Genomic DNA, 20,443 nt, shown 5'->3' with positions numbered 1-20,443 from the left:
TATATAGTGTGTGAAGGGGTGTCCATACTGCTGTATATATAGTGTATGAAGGGGTGTCCATACTGCTGTATATATAGTGTATGAAGGGGTGTCCACATACTGCTGTATATATAGTATATGAAGGGGTGTCCACATACTGCTGTATATATAGTGTATGAAGGGGTGTCCATACTGCTGTATATATAGTGTATGAAGGGGTGTCCATACTGCTGTATATATAGTGTGTGAAGGGGTGTCCATACTGCTGTATATATAGTGTATGAAGGGGTGTCCATACTGCTGTATATATAGTGTATGAAGGGGTGTCCATACTGCTGTATATATAGTGTATGAAGGGGTGTCCACATACTGCTGTATATATAGTGTATGAAGGGGTGTCCATACTGCTGTATATATAGTGTATCTAATTTACCCAATTCACCCCTTTCTTTGACACTCCACATTGAGCTCAGGTGCATCCAATTTCCTTTGATCATTCTTGATGTCGCTACAACTTGATTGGAGTCCACATGTGGCCAGTTCAATTGTATGTCTTTGATTGTTCCTTTTTCCTCTCTCTCTCTCTCTCTCTCTCTCTCTCTCTCTCTCTCTCTCTCTCTCTCTCTCTCTCTCTCTCTCTCTCTCTCTCTCTCTCTCTCTCTCTCTCTCTCTCTCTCTCTCTCTCTCTCTCTCTCTCTCTCTCTCTCTCTCTCTCTCTCTCTCTCTCTCTCTCTCCTCTCTCTCTCTCCTCTCTCTTCCTCTCCTCTCTCTTCCTCTCCTCTCTCTTCCTCTCCTCTCTAGATCCTAAACCTGAGCCAGGCGTTAAAGGATAATAAAACTCCCATTCAGTTGGTCCAGATGCCCAGAGTCGTGGTGGAGAGAAGCCGGACAGGAGGACAGGGGAGGGTGGTAACATTAGGAACAGCTTTCACCCAGACCTTCCACTGCAAGAGACCTTTCTTCTCTTCCTGGTAGAGGGAGGGATGGCTGAAGGAGCTGCTGCAGGGGTGGGTGGAGAGATGAGGAGGGAGGGAAGAGAGGGAGCCTCCACTGCAAGAGACCTTTCTTCTCTTCCTGGTAGAGGGAGGGATGGCTGAAGGAGCTGCTGCAGGGGTGGGTGGAGAGATGAGGAGGGAGGGAAGAGAGGGAGCCTCCACTGCAAGAGACCTTTCTTCTCTTCCTGGTAGAGGGAGGGATGGCTGAAGGAGCTGCTGCAGGGGTGGGTGGAGAGATGAGGAGGGAGGGAAGAGAGGGAGCCTCCACTGCAAGAGACCTTTCTTCTCTTCCTGGTAGAGGGAGGGATGGCTGAAGGAGCTACTGCAGGGGTGGGTGGAGAGATGAGGAGGGAGGGAAGAGAGGGAGCCTCCACTGCAAGAGACCTTTCTTCTCTTCCTGGTAGAGGGAGGGATGGCTGAAGAGGGACTGATTTGGAGTTGGACATCACACGTCTGGGGAAACATCCCAAATGGCTCCCTATTCCCTTTGTAGTGCCCTACATTAGACCCTGGTCAATAGGGTTAGTGCACTATAAAGGGAATAGTGTTCCATTTGGGACGTATGCTGAGTGTGTTGAGCTCAGAGGAGAACCCAGGACGTCCTAAATGGAACCCTATTCCCTATACCGTCCTGCACTACGTCTGACCAGAGGCCCCATAGGGGATAGTGCACTTAGGGGAATATAGTGCTATTTGGGATACACCGACAGTGTCTTCGGTTCTGCGCTACCGCCAAAATCATTTTAATATAAGCATAAAGAAAAAGCTTTTGAAGGAATTAAATGATGTTAAAAAGTGGATAAAATACAATGTATGTTGCTTGAATGTAAGTTTACAGTTTCTATTTAAATAGAGCAACGTGTCTCCCGAGACATTTCAATGAGAGGGAATACTGTTGACAACGTGTCGTCCCAAATAGCACTACTTTTGAGTGACTTTTTGGGATGCACTCGATGGTCATTTTTTTTTTCATAGCAATGAATGTATTAGTTGATTTAACATGTATGTGTAATTGCTGGTGACAGTATGCTCTTGGCTATTATGGGATGGGTGGTGGGTTAAACTCAAGGTACACTGTGCAATATGATGTAATCAGGCACCGTGCGGGTGGCGAACTTCCTGCTTGACAACAACAACAACAATTAGAATCTGCCAAGATGGAGGCTGGGATTCAGTCTGACCGCAGGTTATAGACAAATGTTCCAGCGTTCGCAGAGATCCCATTCACAGTAAACGCTACGAATGTCGGCTCAATCAGAAATTTGCCTTTAAAAGGCCTCAAAGCCTATAACCCACGATCGGATTGAATCCCGGCCTGATTCTTCACCCAAAAGTGGAACTCCTGGCAGAATTGTATTATTTTGTTGTTGTCTGTAAACAGGAAGTTACCCTGCTACGTTTGATGACGTCATATTGCTGAGTCTTCCGTTAATCTCCCACCAAATTGGGGGGGGAAGGAAAAATAAGGACATTCGCACACTTGCTAAACATTTCTAAGTCCCATACAGCACCCTATTCCTTACATAGTGCACTACTTTTGACCAGGGCCTATAGGGACAAAGTAGTGCACTACTTTTGACCAGGGCCTATAGGGACAAAGTAGTGCACTACTTTTGACCAGGGCCTATAGGGACAAAGTAGTGCACTACTTTTGACCAGGGCCTATAGGGACAAAGTAGTGCACTACTTTTGACCAGGGACTATAGGGACGAAGTAGTGCACTACTTTTGACCAGGGCCTATAGGGACAAAGTAGTGCACTTTTCTTGGATAAAAGTACTGAACTATGTAGGGATTAGGGTGCCGTTGGTGACACAGACATTGTTTTGGGTTTTTCATATTTATGCATCTTGAACTTTCTATTCCTGCTGTATAATGAATGTAAAGGTAGAATTGTATTTTTTAAACATGTTGGAAACAATAAATGTAAATTTGGGATTGGTTAAATGTGAACTCTCTTCTCTTCATTGATCTATGTAATGTTCACTATGGTCGTGTTCCAATACCCAGACTTATCATTTTGGGTATATAAAAATAGGTTTTATAGTATGTGACATTTCTAAAATGGAGAGTGATTTTAATGCCATGATGCAGAAGGCTATACTCACTGGGTATGATTTTAATGCCATGATGCAGAAGGCTATACTCACTGGGTATGCTTTTAATGTCAGGATGCAGAAGGCTATACTCATTGGGTATGCTTTTAATGCCAGGATGCAGAAGGCTATACTCACTGGGTATGATTTTAATGCCAGGATGCAGAAGGCTATACTCACTGGGTATGATTTTAATGCCAGGATGCAGAAGGCTATACTCACTGGGTATGCTTTTAATGTCAGGATGCAGAAGGCTATACTCACTGGGTATGCTTTTAATGCCAGGATGCAGGAGGCAATACTCACTGGGTATGATTTTAATGCCAGGATGCAGAAGGCTATACTCACTGGGTATGATTTTAATGCCAGGATGCAGAAGGCTATACTCACTGGGTATGCTTTTAATGCCAGGATGCAGGAGGCAATACTCAGAGTATTTCAGCTCGTAAGAGTCGTTGTATGAAGCAGTAGTGTAAACACTGCTCTGACTGTAAGGCCATTCTACTGCCAATGTTTGTCTATGGAGATTGCATGGCGGTGTGCTCCATTTTATACACCTGTCAGAAACGGATGTGGCTGAACTAGCCAAATCCACTCATTTGAAGGGGTGTCCACATACTTCTGTATATATATTTTATTTTACCAGGTAAGTTGACTGACACGTTCTCATTTACAGCAACGACCTGGGGAATAGTTACACGGGAGAAGAGGGGCGATGAATGAGCCAATTGTAAGCTGGGGATGATTAGTTGGCCGTGATGGTATAAGGGCCATATATAGTGGGGCGGCAGGTAGCCTAGTGGTTAGAGCGTTGGGCCAGTAACCGAAAGGTTGCTTGATAGAATCCCTGAGCTGACAAGGTAAAAATCTGTCGTTCTTCCCTTGAACAAGGCAGGCCGCCATTGTAAATAAGAATTTGTTCTTAACTGACTTGCCTATTTAAATAAAGGTTACATAATGTACGTACCTCACCAGAAAAACGCCACAATCGGTTTCTCCACTGTACCATAACAAAATCTGATTCAATGTGTCGCTCAGTTATGTAGAGAGTCATGTCATCGTGGGAATACTCTTCCACCAGAGGTTTAAAGTAAGTTTAGCTTTAAAAAATAGATTAACAAAACATATTGTATCACAGCGTCTCTCCTCTCTCTAAAGATCTACTTGAACTGTACCTATTTGCCACGTCTTCAATGTAAGCCTACTAGAGAGCGTGTGCCCTCAGGCCTGGAGGGAAGCTAAAGTCATTCCTCTAACTAAGAATAGTAAAGCCCCCTTTACTGGCTCAAATAGCTGACCAATCAGCCTGTTACCAACCCTTAGTAAACTTCTGGGGAAAAAATGGTGTTTGACCAGATACAATGCTATTTCACAGTAAACAAATTGACAACAGAATTTCAGCACCCTTATAGGGAAGGACAACAAGCACAGCACTTACACAAATGACTGATGATTTGCTGAGAGAAATTGATGATACAAATATTGTGAGGGCTGTTTTGTTAAACTTCAGTGCTGCTTTTGACATTATCGATCATAGTCTGCTGCTTTCAAAACGTATGTGTTATGGCTTTACACCCAATGCTGTATTGTGGATAAAGAGTTACTTGTCTAACAGAACACAGAGGGTGTTCTTTAATGGAAACCTCTCAGATAGAATCCAGGTAGAATCAGGAAGTCCCCAGGGCAATCTTTCAATCTTCACTAATGAATTGCCACTGGCTTTGAGGAAAGCCAGAGTGTCTGTGCATGCAGATGACTCAACACTATACATGTCAGCTACTACAGCGACTGAAATGACTGCAACACTTAAAAAGATGCAGTTAGTTTCAGAGTGGGTGGCAAGGAATAAGTTAGTCCTTGTATTTCGGACAAATCATTCACTAAACCCTAAACCTCAACTAAATCTTCAAATAAATGATGTGGAAATTGAGCAAGTTGAGGTCATGGTCAAAACATATTGATACAACAGTAGCTAAGATGGGGAGAAGTCTGTCGATAATAAAGCGATGCTCTGCCTTCTTAGCAACACTATCAACAAGGCAGGTCCTACAGGCCCTAGTTTTGTCACATCTGGACCACTGTTCAGTCGTGTGGTCAGGTGCCACAAAGAGGGTCTTACGGAAAATTACAATTGGCTCAGAACAGGGCAGCGCAGCTGGCTCAGAACAGGGCAGCACGGCTGGCTCAGAACAGGGCAGCACGGCTGGCTCAGAACAGGGCAGCGCGGCTGGCTCAGAACAGGGCAGCGCGGCTGGCTCAGAACAGGGCAGCGCAGTTGGCTCAGAACAGGGCAGCGCGGCTGGCTCAGAACAGGGCAGCACGGCTGGCTCAGAACAGGGCTCAGAACAGGGCAGCGCAGCTGGCTCAGAACAGGGCAGCGCGGCTGGCTCAGAACAGGGCTCAGAACAGGGCAGTGCAGCTGGCTCAGAACAGGGCAGCGCGGCTGGCTCAGAACAGGGCTCAGAACAGGGCAGCGCAGCTGGCTCAGAACAGGGCAGCGCGGCTGGCTCAGAACAGGGCTCAGAACAGGGCAGCGCGGCTGGCTCAGAACAGGGCTCAGAACAGGGCAGCGCGGCTGGCTCAGAACAGGGCAGCACGGCTGGCTCAGAACAGGGCTCAGAACAGGGCAGCACGGCAGGCCCTTGGATGTACACAGAAAGCTGATATTAATAATATGCATGTCAATCTCTCCTGGCTCAAAGTGGAGGAGAGATTGACTTCATCACTGCTTGTATTTATGAGAGGTATTGACATGTTGAATACACCGGGCCGTCTGTTTAAACTACTGGCACACAGCTCAGACACCCATGCATACCCCACAAGACATGCCACCAGAGGTCTCTTCACAGTCCCCGAGTCCAGAACAGACTATGGGAGGTGCACAGTACTACATAGAGCCATGACTACATGGAACTCTATTCCACATCAGGTAACTGATACAAGCAGTAAAATCAGATTTTAAAAAACAGGTAAAAATACACCTTATGGAACAGCTGGTGTAACAGTGTAGGTTCCGTCCCTCTCTTCGCCCCAACCTGGGCTCGAACCAGGGACCCTCTGCACACATCAACAACTGACACCCACGAAGCATCGTTACCCATCGCGCCACAAAAGCCACAGCCCTTGCAGAGCAAGGGGAACAACCACTTCAGGTCTCAGAGCGAGTGACGTCACCGATTGAAACGCTATTAGCGCGCACCACCGCTAACTAACTAGCCATTTCACATTGGTTACACTGGGACTGTGAATCCACACAAACATAGGCGGATATACACACACACACAATAGCATACACACTATACACACACGTACACATGGATTTTTACTGTATATATGTGGTAGTGGTGGAGTAGGAGCCTGAGGGCACCTAGTCTGAATGTATTGTAATGTTTTTAAAATTGTATAAACTGCCTTAATTTTGCTGGACCCCAGGAAGAGTAGCTGCTGCCTTGGCAGGAACTAATGGGGATCCATAATAAATACAAATACTGTATATAACAATATGTATATAACAATATGAATATGTATAGAACAATATGAATATGTATATAACAATATGAATATGTATAGAACAATATGAATATGTATAGAACAATATGAATATGTAGATATGAATAGTGTAAATCATATCATCATGTTGTTGCTTGGTGTCTTTCCAATGTACACTGAGTGTACAAAACATTATGAACACCCGACCAGGTGAATCCAGGTGAAAGATATGATCCCTTATTGATGTCACCTGTTAAATCTACTTCAATCAGTGTAGATGAAGGGGAGGAGACAGGTTAAAGAAGGACTTTTAAGCCCTGAGACATGGATTGTGTATGTGTACCATTTAGAGGGTGAATGGGCAAGACAAAATATTTGCCTTTGGAATGGGGTATGGTAGTAGGTGCCAGGTGCGCCGGTTTGGGTGTATCAAGAACTGCAACGCTGCTGGGTTTTTCACGCTCAACAATTTCCCATGTGTATCAAGTCACCCTGAGCCATACCCCCATATCATAAAATGTTTGTATTTTTATTCAACTAGGCAAGTCATTTAAGAACAAATTCTTTTTAACAATGACAGCCTACCCATTGCCAAAACCTAACCCGGACAATGCTGGGCCAATTGTGCGTCGCCCTATGGGACTCCCAATCACGTCCGGTTGTGATACAGCCTGGAATCGAACCAGGGTCTGTAGTGACATCTCTAGCACTGAGATTCAGTGCCTTAGACCGCTGCGCCACTCGTGGGGTCTATTTCAGAGTATTTTCATCGTTTAGAAATGAAACCACTTTATGTATCCAGTCCCCCCCCCACATTAAGGTGTCATAAGTATTCAGACAAATTCACTTATAGTGTATTAAAGTAGTCAAAAGTTTAGTATTTGGTCCCATATTCCTAGAACACAATGACTACATCAAACTTGGGATCACAAATTGGTTGGATGCAATTGCAGTTTGTTTTGTTCGCTTCAGACCATGTTTGTGCCCAGAACAGAAACGAATAGCAAACAATGCACTGTGTAACTCTGTAGTGACTTCCATTGTCCAAGTGAGAACAACAACGTGTCTGAACACGTCTACATCGTGTGGATGATACCATGGTTACGGACAATCACCAATAACGACGAGTGAGAAAGTCACAGATGCACAAACATCATACCCACAAGAAAACCCCAACCTCCACTGTTATTGGTAATGGTGAGAGGTTTAGTGTGTTTTTTGGGGGGGACATGATTGTAGTGAAATCTGTAACTTTCTCACTCATCATTATAAACAATTCATTCATGATTATCCGTAATCATGGTAGCAATCAACACCAATGTAGAAGTGATCAGAAACATATTATATTCCTACCACACAACAACAAGTGACCACAAAATGACAATACATCATTTACCATTCACCTCCACTGGGCACAAAATCATCCGAAACAACCAAAACGAACTGCCAAACAGCATAAAGAACATTTTGTAGAGTCACAAGCTTGATGTAGTCACTGCATGTTGACATATAACACAACATTGTGGAAGAATTATTGGAATTTGACAAAAGCAACACAATGGTCACCACCACTTGGTTGAGGCATGATGCTGGAGAAGTGTAACCACTCTCAAATTCACAGACAGAACTATAGATCCAAGAACTGATCGTCTAGATTCACAGACAGAACTATGGATACAGGAACTGATCGTCTAGATTCACAGACAGAACTATGGATACAGGAACTGATCGTCTAGATTCACAGACAGAACTATGGATACAGGAACTGATCGTCTAGATTCACAGACAGAACTATGGATACAGGAACTGATCGTCTAGATTCACAGACAGAACTATAGATCCAAGAACTGATCGTCTAGATTCACAGACAGAACTATAGATCCAAGAACTGATCGTCTAGATTCACAGACAGAACTATGGGTACAGGAACTGATCGTCTAGATTCACAGACAGAACTATGGGTACAGGAACTGATCGTCTAGATTCACAGACAGAACTATAGATCCAAGAACTGATCGTCTAGATTCACAGACAGAACTATGGATACAGGAACTGATCGTCTAGATTCACAGACAGAACTATGGATACAGGAACTGATCGTCTAGATTCACAGACAGAACTATGGATACAGGAACTGATCGTCTAGATTCACAGACAGAACTATGGATCCAAGAACTGATCGTCTAGATTCACAGACAGAACTATGGGTACAGGAACTGATCGTCTAGATTCACAGACAGAACTATGGATACAGGAACTGATCGTCTAGATTCACAGACAGAACTATGGATACAGGAACTGATCGTCTAGATTCACAGACAGAACTATGGATACAGGAACTGATCGTCTAGATTCACAGACAGAACTATGGATACAGGAACTGATCGTCTAGATTCACAGACAGAACTATGGATACAGGAACTGATCGTCTAGATTCACAGACAGAACTATGGATACAGGAACTGATCGTCTAGATTCACAGATGACAGAACTATGGATACAGGAACTGATCGTCTAGATTCACAGACAGAACTATGGATACAGGAACTGATCGTCTAGATTCACAGACAGAAATATAGATCCAAGAACTGATCTTCTAGATTCACAGACAGAACTATGGATACAGGAACTGATCGTCTAGATTCACAGACGACAGAACTATGGATACAGGAACTGATCGTCTAGATTCACAGACAGAGCTATGGATACAGGAACTGATCGTCTAGATTCACAGACAGAAATATAGATCCAAGAACTGATCGTCTAGATTCACAGACAGAAATATAGATCCAAGAACTGATCTTCTAGATTCACAGACAGAACTATGGATACAGGAAGTTAACATCCATGACATCAACATTGTGTTTTCAAGCTGTATAGTAGTTGTTTACACTTGTAATTTGGGGTTCTGATGGGGTAGGACAGTTGAACTAAGCTCATGAGTTACTAAGTTACCAAGTTATATTCCTCAAGAATCAATGGCTACTTATCATTCATTTAAATGAAGAAGAAGAGGAGGTGAGGATCCTGGATTGGCCCTTTTCAGGTCAGTCACGTCCTGATGAGTTGGAGGGGGTTCCATGGAATTACAATGAGAACTAAATAGAACTCTAGATATCAAGTCAACATCACCTCACCTACTGTAGTCCCCATTTCAGTCTACATACCTTCACCTACTGTAGGCCCCATTTCAGTCTACATACTTTCACCTACTGTAGTCCCCATTTCAGTCTACATACCTTCACCTACTGTAGTCCCCATTTCAGTCTACATACCTTCACCTATTGTAGTCCCCATTTCAGTCTACATACCTTCACCTATTGTAGTCCCCATTTCAGTCTACATACCTTCACCTACTGTAGGCCCCATTTCAGTCTACATACTTTCACCTACTGTAGTCCCCATTTCAGTCTACATACCTTCACCTATTGTAGTCCCCATTTCAGTCTACATACCTTCACCTACTGTAGTCCCCATTTCAGTCTACGTCAACATCACCTCACCTACTGTAGGCACCATTTCAGTCTACATACCTTCACCTACTGTAGTCCCCATTTCAGTCTACATACCTTCACCTACTGTAGTCCCCATTTTACTCTACGTCTACATTACTCTACCTACTGTAGTCCCCATTTCAGTTGTTTGTTTCACCTTTTTAGTAGCCTCAAAGTCATGAAGATGGACAGGACATGTTAGAGAGAAGGAATAAAGAACAGAAAGAAAGAGAGAAAGAGAGAAAGAAATAAATAAAGAGAGAGAGAACTGTAACAGTTATCTTAATTCTCCACTAGATGGCGCACGGCGGTCAGTTAAAACCTTTGACCAATTCGCTGCCTGCCTGTTTGTGTGCCAGACACACAGTGCCCGTGCGTTTGTAGGTTTGTACGAGGGAGGGAGGGTTGATGGGTCAGCCTCCAGTGTCCACATTGAGTTGTTGGGGGGAGGTAGAGAGATATTCATCATGATCCGTCTGTCACAGTGTCGAGGTATGTGAATCAGTCTCTCTGTCTGTCTTGGGTGTGCTCTCTTTCACTCCTCATTACGCAATGCAGACAGCAGTCCTATTTGTTTCAATAAAATTGAAGTATAATTTTAAAGTATAAGGATTATAATACATAGAATACATTTGTAGAGTCTTAAGAACAGAATATCTAACTGATAAAAATTGTTTACCACGAAAAGAGACTTTACCAAGCTCGTTGAAGAGACAACTATCTAACTATCCAGTGGAGTACCTGTAATCCTCCCGAACTCCATTCCAGCATTTACAGAGAATCTCTTTTTCTTTCAGGCTTTTTGCTTCCCCTCTTTTTATTACAGAATTCTCGGGATGCGTGTGTTCCTGTTCGCGGCGACGGTATTTTTCGCACACAAGCTCACCGGGTCTGGTGCAGGAGCCGGTGCCGCGTCCAGCTCCAAAAAGTGTTCCTCCCAGTGCGACGTGAGCGAGTGTCCTAGTCCGAACTGCCCCAGCGGGTATGTCCCAGACCGGTGCAACTGTTGCCTGGTGTGTTCCCGGGGCGAGGGTGAACTCTGTGGCCGGAAAAACGACCTCCCGTGTGGGGACGGCTTAGAGTGTAGGTCCCCTAACGGTCCTAACAAGGGCCCGTCGGCGAAGCGGAGCTCCAAGCGGCGGCTGTGTCAGTGTAAGATGGGGTATAAGGTGTGTGGTAGCGACGGAAAGACGTACGGGAATGTGTGTCGGATGAAGGCTGCCAGCCGGAAAGCTCTTCAGAAGGAAAGGGATGCCATCACCCAAGTACACAAGGGACCCTGTCCATCAGGTAAGTCCTAGCCATTAGCCTATAGCCATTTGCCTATAGCCTAGCTCTCATCCAGGGCTTTACGTGCAGCTTGAGTTGCGTTTTATTTTATGAGTACCATGGCAGCTCAAAGCTGTATTTGAAGAAGGCCCTGTCTATATGTAAAGAGCTAGCATATACAGTGCATTGGGAAGGTATTCAGACACCTTGACTTTTTCCACATTTTGTTACGTTACAGCCTTATTCTAAAATTGATTAAATTCTACACACAATACCATATAATGACAAAGCAAAAACAGGTTTTTAGAAAGTTTTGCAAACTAATAAACTCAGCAAAAAAAGCAACGTCCTCACTGTCAATTGCATTTATTTTCAGCAAACTTAACATGTGTAGAAATGTGTATGAACATAAGATTCAACACCTGAGACGTAAACTGAAGAAGTTCCAGAGACATTTGACTAACAGAAATTGAATAATGTGTCCCTGAACAAAGGGGGGGGAGGGGGGGGGGGTCAAAATCCAAAGTAACAGTCAGTATCTGGTGTGGCCACCATTAAGTACTGCAGTGCATCTCCTTCTCATGGACTGCACCAGATTTGCCAGTTCTTGCTGTGAGATGTTACCCCACTCTTCCACCAAGGCACCTGCAAGTTCACTGACATTTCTGGGGGGGAATGGCCTAGCCCTCACCCTCCGATCCAGCAGGTCCCAGATGTGCTCAATGGGATTGAGATCCGGGCTCCTCGCTGGCCATGGCAGAACACTGACATTCCTGTCTTGCAGGAAATCACACACAGAATGAGCAGTACGGCTGGTGGTATTCTCATGCTGGTGGGTCATGTCAGGATGAGCCTGCAGGAAGGGTACCACAAGAGGGAGGAGGATGTCTTCCCTGTAACGCACAGCGTTGAGATTGCCTGCAATGACAACAAGCTCAGTCTGATGATGCTGTGACACACCGCCCAAGATCATGATGGACCCTCCACCTCCAAATCGGCCTCGGTGTAACGCTCATTCCTTTGACGATAAACGCGAATCTGACCATCACCCCTGGTGAGACAAAACCGCGACTCGCCAGTGAAGAGCACTTTTTGCCAGTCCTGTTTGGTCCAGCGACGGTGGGTTTGTGCCCATAGGCGACGTTGTTGCCGTTGATGTCTGGTGAGGACCTGCCTTACAACAGGCCTACAAGCCCTCAGTCCAGCTTCTCTCAGCCTATTGCGGACAGTCTGAGCACTGATGGAGGGATTGTGCGTTCCTGGTGTAACTCGGGCAGTTGTTGTTGTCATCCTGTACCTGTCCCGCATACAGTAGTTCAGACTAAAACCACAAACTAGCTTACAGTTAAAGGACTATAACAATAAACTAGCCTACAGTTAAAGGACTATAACAATGAACTAGCCTACAAAGTTAAAGGACTATAACAATAAACTAGCCTACAGTTAAAGGACTATAACAATAAACTAGCCTACAGTTAAAGGACTATAACAATAAACTAGCCTACAGTTAAAGGACTATAACAATGAACTAGCCTACAGTTAAAGGACTATAACAATAAACTAGCCTACAGTTAAAGGACTATAACAATAAACTAGCCTACAGTTAAAGGACTATAACAATAAACTAGCCTACAGTTAAAGGACTATAACAATGAACTAGCCTACAGTTAAAGGACTATAACAATAAACTAGCATACAGTTAAAGGACTATAACAATAAACTAGCCTACAGTTAAAGGACTATAACAATAAACTAGCATACAGTTAAAGGACTATAACAATAAACTAGCCTACAGTTAAAGGGCTATAACAATAAACTAGCCTACAGTTAAAGGACTATAACAATAAACTAGCCTACAGTTAAAGGACTAAACCAATAAACTAGCCTACAGTTAAAGGACTATAACAATGAACTAGCCTACAGTTAAAGGACTATAACAATGAACTAGCCTACAGTTAAAGGACTATAACAATAAACTAGCCTACAGTTAAAGGGCTATAACAATAAACTAGCCTACAGTTAAAGGACTATAACAATAAACTAGCCTACAGTTAAAGGACTATAACAATAAACTAGCCTACAGTTAAAGGACTATAACAATGAACTAGCCTACAGTTAAAGGACTATAACAATAAACTAGCCTACAGTTAAAGGACTATAACAATAAACTAGCATACAGTTAAAGGACTATAACAATAAACTAGCCTACAGTTAAAGGACTATAACAATAAACTAGCCTACAGTTAAAGGACTATAACAATAAACTAGCCTACAGTTAAAGGACTATAACAATAAACTAGCATACAGTTAAAGGACTATAACAATAAACTAGCCTACAGTTAAAGGACTATAACAATAAACTAGCCTACAGTTAAAGGACTATAACAATAAACTAGCCTACAGTTAAAGGACTAAACCAATAAACTAGCCTACAGTTAAAGGACTATAACAATAAACTAGCCTACAGTTAAAGGACTATAACAATGAACTAGCCTACAGTTAAAGGACTATAACAATAAACTAGCCTACAGTTAAAGGGCTATAACAATAAACTAGCCTACAGTTAAAGGGCTATAACAATAAACTAGCCTACAGTTAAAGGACTATAACAATAAACTAGCCTACAGTTAAAGGGCTATAACAATAAACTAGCCTACAGTTAAAGGACTATAACAATGAACTAGCCTACAGTTAAAGGACTATAAAAATAAACTAGCCTACAGTTAAAGGACTATAACAATAAACTAGCCTACAGTTAAAGGACTATAACAATGAACTAGACTACAGTTAAAGGACTATAACAATAAACTAGCCTACAGTTAAAGGACTATAACAATGAACTAGCCTACAGTTAAAGGACTATAACAATAAACTAGCCTACAGTTAAAGGACTATAACAATAAACTAGCCTACAGTGAAAGGACTATAACAATAAACTAGCCTACAGATAAAGGGCTATAACAATAAACTAGCCTACAGTTAAAGGACTATAACAATGAACTAGCCTACAGTTAAAGGGTTATAACAATAAACTAGCCTACAGTTAAAGGACTATAACAATAAACTAGCCTACAGTTAAAGGGCTATAACAATAAACTAGCCTACAGTTAAAGAACTATAACAATAAACTAGCCTACAGTTAAAGGACTATAACAATAAACTAGCCTACAGTTAAAGGACTATAACAATAAACTAGCCTACAGTTAAAGGACTATAACAATAAACTAGCTTACAGTTAAAGGACTATAACAATAAACTAGCCTACAGTTAAAGGACTATAACAATAAACTAGCCTACAGTTAAAGGACTATAACAATAAACTAGCCTACAGTTAAAGGACTATAACAATAAACTAGCCTACAGTTAAAGGACTATAACAATAAACTAGCCTACAGTTAAAGGACTATAACAATAAACTAGCCTACAGTTAAAGGACTATAACAATAAACTAGCCTACAGTTAAAGGACTATAACAATAAACTAGCCTACAGTTAAAGGACTATAACAATAAACTAGCCTACAGTTAAAGGGCTATAACAATAAACTAGCCTACAGTTAAAGGACTATAACAATAAACTAGCCTACAGTTAAAGGACTATAACAATAAACTAGCCTACAGTTAGAGGACTATAACAATGAACTAGCCTACAGTTAAAGGACTATAACAATAAACTAGCATACAGTTAAAGGACTATAACAATAAACTAGCATACAGTTAAAGGACTATAACAATGAACTAGCCTACAGTTAAAGGACTATAACAATAAACTAGCCTACAGTTAAAGGACTATAACAATAAACTAGCCTACAGTTAAAGGACTATAACAATAAACTAGCATACAGTTAAAGGACTATAACAATAAACTAGCCTACAGTTAAAGGACTATAACAATAAACTAGCCTACAGTTAAAGGACTATAACAATAAACTAGCCTACAGTTAAAGGACTAAACCAATGAACTAGCCTACAGTTAAAGGACTATAACAATAAACTAGCCTACAGTTAAAGGACTATAACAATAAACTAGCCTACAGTTAAAGGACTATAACAATAAACTAGCCTACAGTTAAAGGACTATAACAATAAACTAGCCTACAGTTAAAGGGCTATAACAATAAACTAGCCTACAGTTAAAGGGCTATAACAATAAACTAGCCTACAGTTAAAGGACTATAACAATAAACTAGCCTACAGTTAAAGGGCTATAACAATAAACTAGCCTACAGTTAAAGGACTATAACAATGAACTAGCCTACAGTTAAAGGACTATAACAATAAACTAGCCTACAGTTAAAGGACTATAACAATAAACTAGCCTACAGTTAAAGGACTATAACAATGAACTAGCCTACAGTTAAAGGACTATAACAATAAACTAGCCTACAGTTAAAGGACTATAACAATGAACTAGCCTACAGTTAAAGGACTATAACAATAAACTAGCCTACAGTGAAAGGACTATAACAATAAACTAGCCTACAGTTAAAGGGCTATAACAATAAACTAGCCTACAGTTAAAGGACTATAACAATGAACTAGCCTACAGTTAAAGGGTTATAACAATAAACTAGCCTACAGTTAAAGGACTATAACAATAAACTAGCCTACAGTTAAAGGGCTATAACAATAAACTAGCCTACAGTTAAAGAACTATAACAATAAACTAGCCTACAGTTAAAGGACTATAACAATAAACTAGCCTACAGTTAAAGGACTATAACAATAAACTAGCCTACAGTTAAAGGACTATAACAATAAACTAGCCTACAGTTAAAGGACTATAACAATAAACTAGCCTACAGTTAAAGGACTATAACAATAAACTAGCCTACAGTTAAAGGACTATAACAATAAACTAGCCTACAGTTAAAGGACTATAACAATAAACTAGCCTACAGTTAAAGGACTATAACAATAAACTAGCCTACAGTTAAAGGACTATAACAATAAACTAGCCTACAGTTAAAGGACTATAACAATAAACTAGCCTATAGTTAAAGGACTATAACAATAAACTAGCCTACAGTTAAAGGACTATAACAATAAACTAGCCTACAGTTAAAGGACTATAACAATAAACTAGCCTACAGTTAAAGGACTATAACAATAAACTAGCCTACAGTTAAAGGACTATAACAATAAACTAGCCTACAGTTAAAGGACTATAACAATAAACTAGCCTACAGTTAAAGGACTATAACAATAAACTAGCCTACAGTTAAAGGACTATAACAATAAACTAGCCTACAGTTAAAGGACTATAACAATAAACTAGCCTACAGTTAAAGGACTATAACAATAAACTAGCCTACAGTTAAAGGACTATAACAATAAACTAGCCTACAGTTAAAGGACTAAACCAATAAACTAGCCTACAGTTAAAGGGTTATAACAATGAACTAGCCTACAGTTAAAGGACTATAACAATAAACTAGCCTACAGTTAAAGGGCTATAACAATAAACTAGCCTACAGTTAAAGGACTATAACAATAAACTAGCATACAGTTAAAGGACTATAACAATAAACTAGCCTACAGTTAAAGGACTATAACAATGAACTAGCCTACAGTTAAAGGACTATAACAATAAACTAGCCTACAGTTAAAGGACTATAACAATAAACTAGCATACAGTTAAAGGACTATAACAATAAACTAGCCTACAGTTAAAGGACTATAACAATAAACTAGCCTACAGTTAAAGGACTATAACAATAAACTAGCCTACAGTTAAAGGACTATAACAATAAACTAGCCTACAGTTAAAGGACTATAACAATAAACTAGCCTACAGTTAAAGGACTATAACAATAAACTAGCCTACAGTTAAAGGACTATAACAATAAACTAGCCTACAGTTAAAGGACTATAACAATAAACTAGCCTACAGTTAAAGGGACTATAACAATAAACTAGCCTACAGTTAAAGGGCTATAACAATAAACTAGCCTACAGTTAAAGGACTATAACAATAAACTAGCCTACAGTTAAAGGGACTATAACAATAAACTAGCCTACAGTTAAAGGACTATAACAATGAACTAGCCTACAGTTAAAGGACTATAACAATAAACTAGCCTACAGTTAAAGGACTATAACAATAAACTAGCCTACAGTTAAAGGACTATAACAATGAACTAGACTACAGTTAAAGGACTATAACAATAAACTAGCCTACAGTTAAAGGACTATAACAATAAACTAGCCTACAGTTAAAGGACTATAACAATAAACTAGCCTACAGTTAAAGGACTAAACCAATAAACTAGCCTACAGTTAAAGGGTTATAACAATGAACTAGCCTACAGTTAAAGGACTATAACAATGAACTAGCCTACAGTTAAAGGACTATAACAATAAACTAGCCTACAGTTAAAGGGCTATAACAATAAACTAGCCTACAGTTAAAGGACTATAACAATAAACTAGCATACAGTTAAAGGACTATAACAATAAACTAGCCTACAGTTAAAGGACTATAACAATAAACTAGCCTACAGTTAAAGGACTATAACAATAAACTAGCCTACAGTTAAAGGACTATAACAATAAACTAGCCTACAGTTAAAGGACTATAACAATAAACTAGCATACAGTTAAAGGACTATAACAATAAACTAGCCTACAGTTAAAGGACTATAACAATAAACTAGCCTACAGTTAAAGGACTATAACAATGAACTAGCCTACAGTTAAAGGACTAAACCAATGAACTAGCCTACAGTTAAAGGACTATAACAATAAACTAGCCTACAGTTAAAGGACTATAACAATAAACTAGCCTACAGTTAAAGGACTATAACAATAAACTAGCCTACAGTTAAAGGGCTATAACAATAAACTAGCCTACAGTTAAAGGGCTATAACAATAAACTAGCCTACAGTTAAAGGACTATAACAATAAACTAGCCTACAGTTAAAGGGCTATAACAATAAACTAGCCTACAGTTAAAGGACTATAACAATGAACTAGCCTACAGTTAAAGGACTATAACAATAAACTAGCCTACAGTTAAAGGACTATAACAATAAACTAGCCTACAGTTAAAGGACTATAACAATGAACTAGCCTACAGTTAAAGGACTATAACAATAAACTAGCCTACAGTTAAAGGACTATAACAATGAACTAGCCTACAGTTAAAGGACTATAACAATAAACTAGCCTACAGTTAAAGGACTATAACAATAAACTAGCCTACAGTGAAAGGACTATAACAATAAACTAGCCTACAGTTAAAGGGCTATAACAATAAACTAGCCTACAGTTAAAGGACTATAACAATGAACTAGCCTACAGTTAAAGGGTTATAACAATAAACTAGCCTACAGTTAAAGGACTATAACAATAAACTAGCCTACAGTTAAAGGGCTATAACAATAAACTAGCCTACAGTTAAAGAACTATAACAATAAACTAGCCTACAGTTAAAGGACTATAACAATAAACTAGCCTACAGTTAAAGGACTATAACAATAAACTAGCCTACAGTTAAAGGACTATAACAATAAACTAGCCTACAGTTAAAGGACTATAACAATAAACTAGCCTACAGTTAAAGGGCTATAACAATAAACTAGCCTACAGTTAAAGGACTATAACAATAAACTAGCCTACAGTTAAAGGGCTATAACAATAAACTAGCCTACAGTTAAAGGACTATAACAATAAACTAGCCTACAGTTAAAGGACTATAACAATAAACTAGCCTACAGTTAAAGGACTATAACAATAAACTAGCCTACAGTTAAAGGACTATAACAATAAACTAGCCTACAGTTAAAGGACTATAACAATAAACTAGCCTACAGTTAAAGGACTATAACAATAAACTAGCCTACAGTTAAAGGACTATAACAATAAACTAGCCTACAGTTAAAGGACTATAACAATAAACTAGCCTACAGTTAAAGGACTATAACAATAAACTAGCCTACAGTTAAAGGACTATAACAATGAACTAGCCTACAGTTAAAGGACTATAACAATAAACTAGCCTACAGTTAAAGGACTATAACAATAAACTAGCATACAGTTAAAGGACTATAACAATGAACTAGCCTACAGTTAAAGGACTATAACAATAAACTAGCCTACAGTTAAAGGACTATAACAATAAACTAGCCTACAGTTAAAGGACTATAACAATAAACTAGCATACAGTTAAAGGACTATAACAATAAACTAGCATACAGTTAAAGGACTATAACAATAAACTAGCCTACAGTTAAAGGACTATAACAATAAACTAGCCTACAGTTAAAGGACTATAACAATAAACTAGCCTACAGTTAAAGGACTAAACCAATAAACTAGCCTACAGTTAAAGGGTTATAACAATGAACTAGCCTACAGTTAAAGGACTATAACAATGAACTAGCCTACAGTTAAAGGACTATAACAATAAACTAGCCTACAGTTAAAGGACTATAACAATAAACTAGCCTACAGTTAAAGGACTATAACAATAAACTAGCCTACAGTTAAAGGACTATAACAATGAACTAGCCTACAGTTAAAGGACTATAACAATAAACTAGCATACAGTTAAAGGACTATAACAATGAACTAGCATACAGTTAAAGGACTATAACAATGAACTAGCCTACAGTTAAAGGACTATAACAATAAACTAGCCTACAGTTAAAGGACTATAACAATAAACTAGCCTACAGTTAAAGGACTATAACAATAAACTAGCATACAGTTAAAGGACTATAACAATAAACTAGCCTACAGTTAAAGGACTATAACAATAAACTAGCCTACAGTTAAAGGACTATAACAATGAACTAGCCTACAGTTAAAGGACTATACCAATGAACTAGCCTACAGTTAAAGGACTATAACAATAAACTAGCCTACAGTTAAAGGACTATAACAATAAACTAGCCTACAGTTAAAGGACTATAACAATAAACTAGCCTACAGTTAAAGGGCTATAACAATAAACTAGCCTACAGTTAAAGGGCTATAACAATAAACTAGCCTACAGTTAAAGGACTATAACAATAAACTAGCCTACAGTTAAAGGGCTATAACAATAAACTAGCCTACAGTTAAAGGACTATAACAATGAACTAGCCTACAGTTAAAGGACTATAAAAATAAACTAGCCTA

The 20,443-nt window shown here is 39.8% G+C and overlaps 2 protein-coding genes across 2 annotated transcripts in view; both read left to right on the top strand.

Annotated features, from left to right (window-relative positions):
* The window catches only part of LOC106602101 (phosphatidylinositol 4-kinase type 2-beta), a 26,951-nt gene extending 24,031 nt beyond the window's left edge, over positions 1-2,920 (top strand). Inside the window, exons 11-12 of the mRNA XM_045716320.1 lie at positions 781-950; positions 1,057-2,920. Of these exons, the coding sequence (XP_045572276.1) occupies positions 781-950; positions 1,057-1,060 (174 nt within the window). The 3' untranslated portion in view covers positions 1,061-2,920. The remainder of the gene's footprint in view (positions 1-780; positions 951-1,056) is intronic.
* Positions 2,921-10,569: 7,649 nt separating this feature from the next.
* Positions 10,570-20,443, top strand: part of LOC106602096 (serine protease HTRA3-like) — a 37,156-nt gene continuing 27,282 nt past the window's right edge. Inside the window, exon 1 of the mRNA XM_045716319.1 lies at positions 10,570-11,342. Coding sequence (XP_045572275.1) covers positions 10,889-11,342 — 454 coding nt within the window. The 5' untranslated portion in view covers positions 10,570-10,888. The remainder of the gene's footprint in view (positions 11,343-20,443) is intronic.

Source organism: Salmo salar, chromosome ssa04 (assembly GCF_905237065.1).
Source record: "Salmo salar chromosome ssa04, Ssal_v3.1, whole genome shotgun sequence".
Taxonomy (NCBI): domain Eukaryota; kingdom Metazoa; phylum Chordata; class Actinopteri; order Salmoniformes; family Salmonidae; genus Salmo; species Salmo salar.
This window is presented reverse-complemented; position numbering and strand designations above follow the sequence as displayed.